The sequence below is a fragment of the Chrysemys picta genome, chromosome 3, assembly GCF_011386835.1.
Source record: "Chrysemys picta bellii isolate R12L10 chromosome 3, ASM1138683v2, whole genome shotgun sequence".
Classification (NCBI taxonomy): domain Eukaryota; kingdom Metazoa; phylum Chordata; order Testudines; family Emydidae; genus Chrysemys; species Chrysemys picta.
The window spans coordinates 17,628,919-17,643,425 of record NC_088793.1 but is presented as its reverse complement, the minus strand read 5'-3'; the positions used below and the strand labels follow the sequence as shown (position 1 = coordinate 17,643,425).

The 14,507-nt window shown below is 37.7% G+C and overlaps 1 protein-coding gene across 3 annotated transcripts in view; it reads right to left on the bottom strand.

Annotated features, from left to right (window-relative positions):
- Positions 1-14,507, bottom strand: part of RUNX2 (RUNX family transcription factor 2) — a 200,986-nt gene that overhangs the window by 93,498 nt on the left and 92,981 nt on the right. For all 3 annotated transcript variants that reach the window (XM_024101101.3, XM_005297396.5, XM_042848656.2), the window contains 2 exons: positions 7,442-7,598; positions 1,269-1,373 (listed from right to left, as the gene is read on the bottom strand). In XM_024101101.3, the coding sequence (XP_023956869.1) occupies positions 1,269-1,373; positions 7,442-7,598 (262 nt within the window). The remainder of the gene's footprint in view (positions 1-1,268; positions 1,374-7,441; positions 7,599-14,507) is intronic.

Sequence of the window (14,507 nt, the reverse complement as noted above, 5' to 3'; positions counted from 1 at the left end):
TTGCAGTATTTTAAGTAAAACTCCCTATAAACCCTGAAAGGTCAACTCTGAATTTGCTGATCAAAGACAAAACAATGAATTGAGATGCTTCCTTTAGGAGATATTTTTAATGTGGCTATTCATCAAATAATCCTTAATCTCTACACATACTTTAAATACAACTAGGCCTGGTTAATCCCAATCAATTTGGAAACACTGTTTTTAGCTAGATTAAGAAAAAATCTAGGACTGGCTCCTCAGTGATACCTGCACGATGCAAGATTGATTACCAGTTAAATCTGCCAGCCAGCCAGATAAACCAAGATGGATTAACCAGGTCTGACTGTATCTATTAGTAGGAGCTATCTATAACAATTACTGGAACATGACCAAACACAACTGTCATAACAAGAAAGCCAGCAATTATTTCAAATAGATTTTTGATAATTAAGGCGTGTGCATGTTATAAGAGGTGAGTGAAAGTCTGTTTTTTTAATTAAACACATTCTCTGTGCTTGGGAAATACACAAAGACAGCACTGTCAACATGCTAGGGCTTTTATGGTTACTTATTTCACTCCTTCGCTCCCAGGATCTGTGGTAAGTACACAGTTGAAAACGGACGTTGTGCTAGGAAAATCCAATCTCAGGTGTGACATGATTAACCAGCGGTCATTGGGCCAGACGCATTAAGTGTATGATGGCAAAAGAAATCCTGAGCAAAGAAGCATTTCCCCCCCATCAATTGGGACTGATCCTGCATGGCACTGAGCGTCTGCTAACTTCTGAGTCTCCTCAGTTTAAAGTTAATGGAATTTGAGGGCACTCAGCACCTTGCTGGATTGGGTCTACGGTCCCAAAATCAAATGATACATGGAAACAGTGGGCCTGATTCTCATTTATCCCAAGGCCCCTTCACACCATTCTGGCAGTATAAAGGGCCCTTAGCGTAAACAAGAATCAGGCCCACTGTTTCCAAAGTTCCCTTATCCTGCCAGAGTGGTGTAAAGGGGCCTTAGTGTACATGAAATAAGGCTCACTATTGCCCTAATTCAGAAGAATTTAAGCACATGCTTAATTTCAACCATATGAGTAGTCCCACTGAGTTCAATGGAACTGCTCACATACTTTAGAGTTAAGCAAGTGCTTAAGTATTTTGCTGACTGGGGATCTATGTTTCACAAAGAAATGCATTCCATCTATAAGACTCTATTAAACAAAATTAACATTTTACTTTTACAGACTCCCATCAGCAGATATTAGAGCATAAAGAGAGAACACAGTACTTACTCCTTGGCTCTCTTGGTCCATCCACTGTAACCTTTATAGCTCTGTGGTATGTAGCGACTTGCGGGGGGTTCGTAAGGACAGTTATTGTTAAGGTAAAACTCTTCCCTACAGAGAGAACAAAAACAACAAATGAGGAATGACTGTAACATGAAAACAGCCATATGCATGGGCAGTAAAGAATAAAAGGCATTTACAATTCTTCCCAGTCATTTCCACAATCATGAAAATTAAAAACACAAACTAATCATACGAGTTTTCTTCCCCTTCAGTTATACTCTAATATCAGTAATACCATCCAAGTGTTGACAATTTAAGATTTCTTATTTAATATTAGATCGTGACACAATGATAGAACAAGAGTAATTCACTACTGGGGATAAGACAAATTCTGCTCTCATTTACCTCACTGTAAATCCAAAGCAACTCAGCTAAATAGAGTTATTTACATTTTACTGTGGGGTGACAGAGAGCAGAATTTGTTCCTAATGTTATTTACTTCACATTGTTTTGTCATTTTATTTGTTTGACTTCACTACAATAATATGAGGAAAAATATATATTCCTCATGGATGCCATTTAACATTTAGTGTGTCCATCCTTAATCTGCCTAGCATGATATGATGCTATCTTTGTTATTGGAGCAGACATTTTTCCTTACATATACTCCACCTATTAAATCTTTAAATATCTATCCACTGACTGTGAGAAATTGTTTTTGTATGTATAAAATATTTTCTATCACAAATCTGCATTTTAACTTTTCAGTGTTACATTTCATATAGACATTGTACACGATGACCTGCAGCCTTTGGCACAATGAAGAACTAAATAAATAAACCAAAAGACTGGATCTCAGCATACATTCTCCCAAGACACTGGCCTCTGTTCTGCAGACTCACTGACAGTTGTAATCAGTCAGATATGCAACGGTTAGTCACGTCAGATAGTCAAAACTGCAAACTCTTTCAAGACAGGAAAAGGTGGGCGTACAACAGTGACTCAATAAAACAGTCAGCAATCTCAGGCCTTATTGCTCATTTAAGCTGCTATTTTACCAGAAACTTAAAACCCCCCTTTTTTTTTTTTAGCCAGTGACTTTTTTCCCCCTCTCGTTGAACTCTGAAGGCAGTCAATCAAAACACAAATCTTAAACAATATGTAAGAGCACAAAACTTAATGCAATCAGTTCAAACCCTAACACAGAACAGGTCTTTGGCTGTCAAATCTAGTAATTGATCTTTCTTTTCAAGCCAAGTCATACACTTTCAAAACCTGCCTGAGACACACATCATTTACTATCAAGCGTACGACTTCAGACGATCTTGGCCATATTTTTCTAAGGGCAAGCGACAGAGAATGTTTCAAGAGAATAGAACTGTCATGTAGAGTAAAATAACTTTCCAGGTGGAACTATGCTCCAGTTGCGCCCATTTCTCCAACAGACACAAGTGAGAGTGAAGTCTGTGAGTTCCAGGCTCTGGCAGGGGGGATGGAAAACTAAAAAGGTTAAATTCTGTTAGCAGGCAGCAACGAGAGTATGTGGAAGTAGTTGGCTGCCCTCATCCTCGCTACTAGAGAAAAAGGTAGAGAGAGACCCTTCTGCAGGTCTCTCAAAACTGACATTGCAGAGAAGAGTAACTATAGAGGAGTAGTAGGAATTTAACCTATTGCTTACACAAAAATTCACCGGTGACATTTCACCCATTTGTAGAGGGGTGGCTACAGCAGACATCTATGGGAGCTTCCAAGTGCATCGACAGACAGAATTTGATCCTACCATATTATGGTTTTATTAATATGTCAAATGGCCATAAAAGCCTGTCTAGATTAAAAAAACAACACGATAAAGCACACTGCTTGTGACAGTTTGAAAATTCATTCTACAGCTAGACAAGTGCTGCAAGATTTTCTATCCCAAAAATATCTCTACATAATACAATGGCCAAAAAATACACACTTCATATAAAGGGCTATATTTTGCCTTCTGCCAAGGCCTGTGCGCATGTCTACATTATCATCCTGCCAAAGCCTAACTACGAGCAGTTGAGCACGTCTAATTTGAAAGGGGGAGAGTTTTCTTTTCCCTACTTGATATTCTTAGCTACACAGATGCAATAATGTATCAGCATTCAGGAAGTCTCAGCTAACCAATTCACTGCTTTTTGTAGGACCAGGGCCCAATCCTCAAGGTGCTGAGCATCCTCGACTTCCAGTGAAGCCTAAGGGGATTGAAGGCACTCGGCACCTTTTCAAGAGGTGCTCTAGACATTATAGGATTGGGCCCAAAGTACATTTCATAGGATTATGTATTTGTGTGAACACTTACGCTTTCCACAGTTAGATTTAATTGATTTTCTGTATATCTTTCATCAGCTGCAAAATCTTTCTATGTACCTTTTTTTAATAGCTTTCTCTGTGCCCTTAAAAATGTAAACGATTTACTTCTGGTAGCTAATGAATAATTATAGTACTCTTTAATGAGCCTCACAGGGTAAGAAATTATTTGGCACTCTTGCTTGAATGTGTCCCCAAACTGTGCATTCTTTGTCATTAACACATGTGAGTGCAACTGACATAGTAATGGGCAAGACTGACATATGTTGGAGCCTAAAGCTAACAAGAGAAATTAGCTTGGAAGCAGACTTGGCGACCTGTGGAGGTGTTGCATATTTTTTTCATCCAGATGCTAATGTGATTAATTCAAAATATCAAGACACAAAAAAATGAAGGGCCTGATCCAAAACCCATTGAAGATGGGAGTCATTCCATTGATCAGGATCAGGCCCCTAAGGATAAGTTACTGCCCTACGCCCTCGCATAAGCAACTCCCATTGAGACTAATGGGACTTCTGCATACACATTTAGGACCCAGTGTTAGGATACTTGTATTTCCCCAATCCAAAAAAGTGTTTGTGTTGCCATGGGATAGAAAATAAATAAACAAAACGGTGAAGTTGCAGGTAATCTCTTCTATTGGATAATATTCAAATGTGCAGACATCAGAGCATCCCCATGGGTCATGGGAAAGAAGGGAAAGGGAGAGAAGGTAAAGAGGTAGGTTGATGATTCAGACTTGACGATTACATTTAGAGATACAAAGATCAAAGGGGGAGCTATTTTGAAAGATGTAAACTTAAAGTCAGAAACAGGTGTGGATTAGTTTCTTGCCTCTGAAAAATGACTTCTTTACTTTTTTATTTTTCCTATCCAACTTCATGCAGCCACCAATATTCTTCTCTGCTCTATGTGTAGCTTTCTCATGTCTGTTTGCTACTACTGTTTGCTTTCCTGCTATTTTAAGTGGTGTTATAAAAATCTATCATTAATGATAACTCTCTCTCTCTGTTCTGTCTAAGTCTGGAAGACAAGTCTGGACCAATTTCTCCATCCTGCCTCTGGCAGCAGAATGTGGCATTTCAGATCTTCCACCAAGTCCCGGCTGCTTCAAAGGAAAATCCCTACTTTCTTCCGTTAAGATCATAAGAAATATAGGGGGAGGGGGTCAGCTCTGTTTGGACATAATTACACTTCATCAAAAGAAGCTTTCTTCATCTTCCATGCGTGAAAAGTCTGCAAGCAGTTAAGTCTGTCTTTTTTCTTTCTTTTTTTTTAAATATAAAAATTGCTATTTGGGAAACTAGCCAAAACTCAGAAAGCCAATATAGTAAAAGAGTGCACACCCTTTGTTTTTCTTTGAAGTTTCTTAAATAAATATGTTGAGAGTTTGTAAAGTACACTATCACTTTTCCATAGATTTTACCCAGATTGATCAGAGAAAACTTCTTAACCAAAGACTGAAGAATACAAAAGATAAATGAAACTACTTTGGCCAAATATGAAAAGTGTTTATATATATATAATTAAAATTAAAATATGTGTGCATATGTATATAGTGCCAGATCCTTTAGATACTCTACTTCATTTCCTATGTTTTAATAAAAAAGTATATTTCATAGGTTTCAAATGAGATTCAGAGCACACAGGTAGTACATCATATGTCAGTTCTTTTTCAACACTTGTTATGGGATATAACTACTGTACTTTTATTGTAAGGCTGCACTGGTGGTGGAGCCAGAGAACCTTCAAATTTAATCCATCAGTGGAAAGACAAAAGCAGACTAACTTTTTTTTTTTAAAGGAAGTAAGATAAATGGAAGAGAAGAAGAACACCTTATCTCAGAGGGTAGTGAACTCCATTTTTATATCATATTACCTTTGCAGTAGAGTGGTCCTTTATTATACATAATTTTAAAAAACGTAAAAGCTAAAAAGTACACATTATTGGCCACATTCCTAAAATAAAATCTACTCACTGGAAACAGTCCATATTGAATCGTTTTTATCAAACGCTTATAATTGTAACAATGTGCCATCTGATTTGAACTATAGAGGCAGTTGTCAGAGGTTTGACTTTCTCTGATAAACGATCGCGCTGTCAAAGCTGGATTGCAACTCCTCTACATAGTGTATTATTATAAAATTAGCATTTTTGTTAATTTTGCAACAAAGTGTGTGACCTTTTTTTTCCCTGGATGACTTTTTAAAAACTAAATATTACATTAAATATACAAAAAATATTTAGGCTGAATCAGTGGCCTGATATAGCAAACCCCTCTGAGGATTCCTTCAGTAAAAACTGACACGTTAGTTTCCTTCAAGGCATCCTTTCAGTCATGAACTCAAATTTTAAAGCAGCTGCAAGAATTTTAAAAGGAAATTCTTTTCAATCTTTGCCTTGGTTATAAAAGCTTCTTATGACTGGAGTATAGATTTCAGATTAGAGGAAGCTCTTAAGCAGCAAAGAGACAACTTCAGGGCTCTAAATCTTTAGGAAACTACAAAGTTATAATCTCTGCCATTCTGATGTAAGCAATGTATATTAGAGGTTAAATTTCATTCAGACCAAAAGCCTACAACCAGGGTTTATAAAGTTAAGCAAGCTACGGACAGGGAACATAAGATTGCATGTTGCTGCACATGTGGAGCCTGATTCAAAGCATGCTGAAGTCAATGGAAGGACCTATGGGATTGGCCCATAAAGTATATGGCTTATAGCTAAGGCCCTACCAAATTCACGGCCATGAAAAACATGTCACGGACCGTGAAATCTGGTCTCCCTCTATGAATCTGCTCTTTTGTGTGCTTTTACCCTACACTATACAGATTTCATGGCGGAGATTAGTGTTTCTCAAATTGGGGGTCCTGGCCCAAAAGGGAGTTGCAGGGGGGTTGCAAGGCTATTGGGGGGGGCATGGAATTGCTACCCTTACTTGTGTGCTGCCTTCAGCGCTGGATGGCCCGAGAGCAATGGCTGCTGACTGAGGGCCTGGCTCTGCAGACAGCAGTGCAGAAGTAAGGGTGGCAATATCATACCATGCCATCCCTACTTTTGCGCTGCTGCTGACTGCGGCTCCGCCTTCAGAACTGGATTCCTGGCCAGCAGCTGCCCCTCTCCAGCTGCCCAACTCTGAAGGCAGCGCCACCACCAGCAGCAGCGCAGAAGTAAGGGCAGCCATACCGCAACCCCCACACACAATAATCTTGCGAGCCCCCCATACACACAACTCCTTTTTGGGTCAAGACCCCTACAATTACAACACCTGAGATTTCAGATTTAAATAGCTGGCATCATGAAATTTATGATTTTTTAAATCCTATGACAATGAAATTGACCAAAATGGACTGTGAATGTGGTAGGGCCCTACCGATAGCACATGTGAGATGCAAAGAACATAACGATAGCTCTTCCTGCTACCAGTTAAGAGGCTGCTTTACTGCTGCAGGAGCACATGCATTTTTCTTCTCTCATTACCATGGCCTGAAATCAGTTGTGTGACTTCACGTAACTCAGAACATGAAACTCTTCACTTCATTCTCCCCTCCCAATATGAGTAAAATATAGAACCAGGGCAGTACATATGTTTTTTCAAAATTCAGATGTCATAAAAACAAGCCAAAAATGTCAGGAGTCAGAAAAACCTGGCAAGGTGCAAAGACAACAAACTCAGTCTGGACAAATGCTGAAGTTTGTGAATAAAACCTGCATTTATCCTTGTAAGTGAAAGGCTGATGGGGATTTATTTACAGACTAATCAGTATTTCATTGTGGAATCAGTTTGACTTCTCGACTGCATTTGTTATTCCTTATAAAAATATAAAATGTAACAGCGTACCTCTTCCACTCCTGCCCACAAATCTTAGGTCATTAAACCTGGCCACTTGGTTCTTCATCACAGCAGAGGCGTTCCTCAGCTCTGCAGAATAGTTTTCATCATTTCCAGCCATGACGGTGACCACGGTCCCATCAGGTACTTCTCCTAAAGCCACCACCTGTGACAATGGGGAGACAGCAATAATTCTTGAAATTAGGTTTGAAAATGTTTGTCTTTGTTGCAGTTTACACATCTGCACCTTCGGTATTAAGCTCTGCGGTGGTTGTTGCTGTCAACTGTGGTCAATAGTCATGAGCCAGCTGAGTAAGCAATAAATCGTTACATCAAACAGAGAAACATCTCATAATGTCTCGCTTTCTCATAGTCTAATAGAGGGTCCTTCTTTGTTTTACCTATTCAGAAATGTTCAGTATCTTTATGGGGAGTATATGGTTTAATAAATCCTCAAAGCCAACTTTGTTCTTTGCAGCCCGTGTGCAGTGGGAAAACATGAAATATGGCTCATATCCATAAATCATACATGAGAATGCATTTGAAATGGAAAGTTGGATATTATTATCAGCAGCCATTTCGCTCTGCAATTCTGTTCTATTTAAACTCTTAGACTGGCTCCCATCACGGTAGTATCTGAGCACTTGATCATGTCAGATTTCACCAGAGAAACTGGGTTAGGCCTAAAGAGTTGGAGGGGAGACCTCCAAATAACATCTAGCTGCAGCGGGAAGTAGTGCTGGGGCTTCAATAAATGGCACACCTCCTTTGGAAGAGTTCTCCAACATTCTGTTATGGAGCGTTGTGCTGCTGGAACTGACATCTTTCAGATACAACATAAAACCAAGAGCCTATCCTCTTGTAGCTGTTAAAGATCTTGTAGCACTTGTCTCAAGAGTAGGGTGTGGTTAACTCTGGTGTATTGTTCTAATTCTAATTTGGGTGACAACACTACACCAACATAATCTGACCTTGTATTTCAAATATATATGATATTCTCACTTCTTGTCCTACAGATTGTGTACTGCTGGAGTGGGCTATTAAACAGATACTGAATTTCAGTGCAGCCAGAAGTGAGAACAGATTATTATATTCTGTTCTGAAAATGCTTTGGGATATAAAATAGTATTTTTATATTTAAATTAGAACATGAGCACTAATTCACTATGAAAGTTTATTTCAACATTACTTCAGATTGGATGCAATGATTCTCCACAACAGTACTAAGCAAATAATTTTCCTATGCCCTTTACTGTAACATTACTAACACCAAATATAGATGTGTAACAAATAGAGTCACACATTTTGTACATGAGAGTTTTAAAACTTTTTATAAAAATACTTGGCCTGAGACATTCTAGCTTATGATTCTACTGAACCCTGTCCCTTTACAATTACTACCATTTGTTGGTCAGATATTATTTTTTTTATTATTCAGACTACAAAACCAGGTGATAATCAACTCTTTTTTTCTGCAATACACTCAATGATATTTTGTAATCAATTCAACTTTAAATGTCTTTCCGAAATATGATCATGTCTGAAACTAATAAGTTCAGGTCAAATCATACCATCAATTAAGTAGAAATAATTAACAGCTCTGAATAAATATGGACGGCGTGATATAACCCTGTGTGCTGAACAGCAACAAAAATAGTGTCAAATGTATACCAAATTTGAAATATACATTAATTGATAGCTTCCATTACTAAAAATTATTGCTCTGATGATCTGAATCGGAGCAAGCATGTAGCAAAGCTGATGCACTGCATATGATGGATTAAACTGATGCTTGTATAATTTTCCAAAGACCACCTAACACACAAAGGGAGTGTTGCCACTAACTTCGGTGAAGCAGGATTTCACCCCAAAAATTACTGTAAAGTGATTTTAATGTCACTGACCACAAGAACATAGGAACTGACATATTGAATAAGGCCCATGGTCCATCTAGCCCGGAGGTTCTCAAACTTTTGTACTGGTGCCCCCGTCACATAACAAGCCTCTGAGTGTGCCACCCCCCTCCCATCAATTAAAAACCCTTTTTAATGTATTTAACACCATTATAAATGCTGGAGGAAAAATAGGGTTTGGGATGGAGGCTGACAGCTCGCAACCCCCCGTGTAATAATCTCACAACCCCCTGAGGGGTCCCAACCCCCAGTTTGAGAACCCCTGATCTAGCCCAATATCCTGTCTCTCACAGCTGCCAGAACCAGATATTTCAGAGCAAGGTGCTAGAAACCCCACAATAGCCAGATGTGGGATAATCTGCCTGCCTACCCTCTACTAATCAGAGTTTGGTTTAAACCCTAAAGCATGAGGTTTTATATCACTTCTAAAAAAAAATTTAAGATTTGAGTTTTGACTCTTACAACCCTGGATATTCTTGTTATCCATATACATGTCCAATGTGAGTTACAAAAAACTTCAACACATTACATCCAGAAAAGCAAAAGAAACTCAGAGCAGAGAAGGAAGTGCAAGTCTGTCAAGGGGCCTCAAGAAGAGGGAGTGAAATTACTCTGTCCTCAACTCACCTCCTTGTGTCTATGTATTATGCAGCAGATCAAATATTGGGTAAGACTGATCACAATCTGTCTTGAACCCTCGTAATAATGAATAATATAGATTGCTATCTGGACACAATGGAATGAGCATGAGTAAGATAAAATACTCTTCGAAGGCCCCTTCTATCTTGACACCTTAACGTCTTCATTTTCAGTGGGTTTCACTCTGATCCGTAAGTGGGGTTTTTTTTTTTTAAATGTTGTCTATTTAAGTTCAATTTGTCATTTTAAACAGCAGTACAATTTGTGTACGACACTTCTTGAGTCATAGTGCTAGCATGCTGCTCATACCTAATATGCACCGACATTATTCTTAATGTACAGCATCCTTTGACACACTGTTATGTAATGTCACTGAATATTATTCTTACTGAGAACAGACACACGGAGCTCTGGGTGCAAACATGAAACTTTGTCTAATAAAACAAAGTTCCATCATACTGCACAAAATATTTCTCTACTACCGAATAAGAATAATACATTTACCACTGCCATTTTACATTTTTTGTAATGAAATATTAATAGGCTATGGCACATATGTAATGTCACTGTTCTGGCCCATAGCTTTACAAAAAAGTCAGAAAGTTAGAAAAATACATATTATTTATCCACTTTTTAAATTAAGAATAACTTTATGTATTGAAAGACTTTTTGTGTAAAGAAGTGAACTTTGAGTTGGCAGTTTTTATGCCACGTATCAACCTAAATGATTTAAAATATCTTAGACAGAAAATCAAGGATTATAATGCATTGCAAAAAAAAAAGGCAGTAGTACTAATCATTAAACATAAATATTTAAGAGTAGCTACTCTGTGGGCTATTTAGCTATTTTTCAAAGATTAATATCTCAGCCATTTAAAAATATTTATTTTCAAAAAGGCACCAATCCATACTAAAATACCTATAAATTCTGATGACTAAAAATTAAGCATTTGGGGTTTTTTTTTAGCTAGGTCTCAGCAAAAAGGCACATGGAGCCACAAAACACAAATCTTAGAATTTGAAAATGACTTTATCAATGCATGTACTTTTTCGAATAACAATTCATGTCTGGTCTGGCAACCTGTTTGCCAGTTTCAGTCCCATGGGATTTGAAATGGCCAAGGTATGTACATTGAAGACTGATGTTATAAATGTGAGGCAAAAATACTACACAATAATATTATGTAGTAAGACTCTTTACATAGTAAAAAGATTGTTTCCAGAAAGAGCTCGTGTACATGATATTAGCTGTTTTCAAACACTACTATCTCTATCATTTCAATACCTTTGCTTGTAAAAATACTAAAAGGCATTATTCGCATAAAGGGCTCCCAGAATGTAAAACCTCCTATATTACAAATAATGTCTTTTCTTGCCTAGAGTTTGCCAAAAGAGCATCTGAAGCTATTAAAAATATTTTAATGGTCTATAACTTAAAACAGAATAACTGATTTGCACTACTTTTTGTTTAAAAAAATACATCTGGACTGACAATTTATACACCAAGTTCAGCTTGAAGCTATTTAAAACAGCTGAGTTATAAACTCTGGAAACTGGGGGTTAGAGTGAAATGCTGACAGACCCTTAACTACTGGTGCTACTGGATATAGCTTGAATACTGTACATTGATTTTTTTCTTGATTGTTGTTATCTTATGTCAACTAATGCTTTTTGCTACTATCAGCTTCTTGCAGGACAACAAAGAACATACACGCCTGGTGTAATAATTCTGTCTTTGCGTGTCTCAGTAAGATGCTACTGAAAGAATTGTCAACTGAGGGACAAATCCTGTTATCCCAACTCAAGTAAGTAGGCCCATTGACTACTATGGAACTACTTGTGAATAACGTGAACATAATTTGGCCCCAGTCCCATTGTCCCAATTTCCTTTATATCTTAGCCACCTGAATATTATTAAGCAGTTACAAAGCTATGTTAATAAGTGCATTGTTAACATTCTTCACTATAAAAATAGTTTGCACTAACTTAGTCTTACTACTCAGTATATTAAACAAGAACTCCCTTCACAGCTCATGTAAATATTAATACTCCAATTCAAGTGTTTTACTAGCCAACATGATTTTAAAAAATTATAATCAAAACTATCATTGTTTATAACATACTTCCTTTCCTACAATTGATTTATATCTGGGTTTTTTTTAAATTAAAACAGTGGTATGTCCAAAGCACTTTTTAACTAGAGAATCCTATAATAGAATTATGATATACTTAACACACCATTCAAAATATTATCATCAACATATTATTTATTGCCAATAAAACTTCAGTTGCCAATTTTTAAAAAGCATGCTGTATGTGAGCTAGTTACGGTACATCCCAGATCTGTGTATATATATAGTTAAAGATAACTGCTACTGTATTACATTAACTTACAGTGATTTTTTTTGTTATATATGCATTTGGATTATTTCATCTTGAAATTGTGCAGAGTTACAGATCATTTCAATTTATACAGTGAAAAGAAAACTGATAAAATATGTGTTCAAGATAATTGTTAAGTAAATGTAATTAGGATTTACAGTACAGTTTTTCAGTAGTAAATAAAGGTAATACATACAGAATGTATACATAATGCATGCACATATATTCTCTGTGTAAAAATACAGATGTATGTAAATGTGCACATGCTTTATAGCTGAGTGGTGGTGTAAGTGGTCAAAGAACTGCTCGTAGTCAATTTAATATCCCTGACACCTCAATAAACCGGATAAATCTATGCAGGTCTGTCAATAGGTACCTGTATGGCCTTTATTACTGTAGTATTTGAATATTGTGCATACTGAATACTTCATCCAATTTAGCTAGTGTGTGCATAAATATATATAGACAGAGAGGGATTGGGAAATGCTCTAAACACATCTGTCCTTTTATCAGGTTTAAATGTGCTTTTTTGTAACCATATCTTGTGTCATATTAGGTTCATATTTTTCTCCTAAACTTTTTAATCCAGCAGATGTGATAGTATCCTTTAAAGGTAAGTAAATAAGAAAAAGAAGAAGAAGATGATGCCTGACATTTCAAAAGAAGCCAGAGACAGATATAACTGCAATGTGTAATGTTTACTTCTGTGAACTATAACTTTAATACTAATCTAATCTAATCTAACAATGATCAAAATTACAATCAAAGTTACCTGAAATCTCCTCCTCCTTACCCCCAACCATCAGTGCCCTCTGAATAAGACTTGCTCAGGAAAAGTGATCTACACCTGATATTTGCCATGGCCCTTTAATGCTTGGCAAAGTTACAGAAGTAGAAGATTTTCTAATGGCTCTGTTTAGCCTGTTCTCTGCAATCTCTAACAAGTGGGGCCCACAAAGACTACTAATCATTTAACTCTAAGGCAGACCGAGTTCTTCCACGATCTTTCCCTGTCATATATGTGAGCTTCAGACAAATGTAGTCTGTTTCTCTGTCTGATATTAAAGCAAGCCATTCAATCTCCATGTCAGCTTTACATACACTTATTTTAATGTCAGTTTCCTTTACTGATGCTATTGATTTTTCACTTACAAATATATCCCCCTTAGTAATGATTACATCTCTATCGGTCAGGAACTACAGCACTCTTAGATAGTTATACTTTGTTCTAGAAGATACTGATTTCAAACTCTTCTGCTTTTCAATGATTTTCAGGCAGGGGTAACTATATTTTGCCAGGGATGCTGCAATAGCAGGAGGTTGGAGGGGTTTCGATTTTACACAGGCAGTAAAATCCAAAATTGCAAAGTTTAGATCTGCGAATTCCGGTGCTGGGTTTTGGACTGACTCAGGTGCTGATGGACAGGCACAGGTGCTTTGGGACAGCCGAGTTACTACTCATTTCACCACTGAAGGAATTGAAAGAAATCTGCAGCGGAAAGTTTGGTGGGAGGGTAAAGGCTTGCTTAAAAGCAAGCACACGAACCACCACATAATAATCCTTTCTTAACATTCGCGGAGTGTGCGGATGTCGACTGAAAATGAAAAGCAACATTCCCGATTTAGATCTGGGTGGTATTTATTATCTAAATAGCGTATGATGTTACTGATAACTTATGCACTGTCCCCTGCCAAAATGAACGTCTTCAGGACAGACACTTCCTAACTTGTCCAGCAGGAGAAGTGAAGGGGCACCATCTCCCATTGGGAGGGCAAGAGCTCTGTCCTCTCTCCCCACTCTTAGCCCCTTTGTAGATCCCAGTTTTAAAATCTGGATAATTTTTCTACCCCTAGCTTAGGGGGATCTGTTCTCCAGAAGCAGCTGTAAAACAGTGTAACTCCGGGAGGCAGCAACACCTCCCCCTACCTCCTCACACAACGAAATACAAATAGCTTGACGCTTCGCAAAAAGTAAGTTCAACCTGACACCTAGAGAGACACACCCAAGTGAAAAAGAGAAAAAAAGTTCCATCAGGGACGTGGGTCCTTCTCCTGGTGTCCTTCCTAAATCAACAACAGGGCACGCACACACAACACCATCAAACCCTGCTTCATATCCGTGAATACATCAATTAACATGC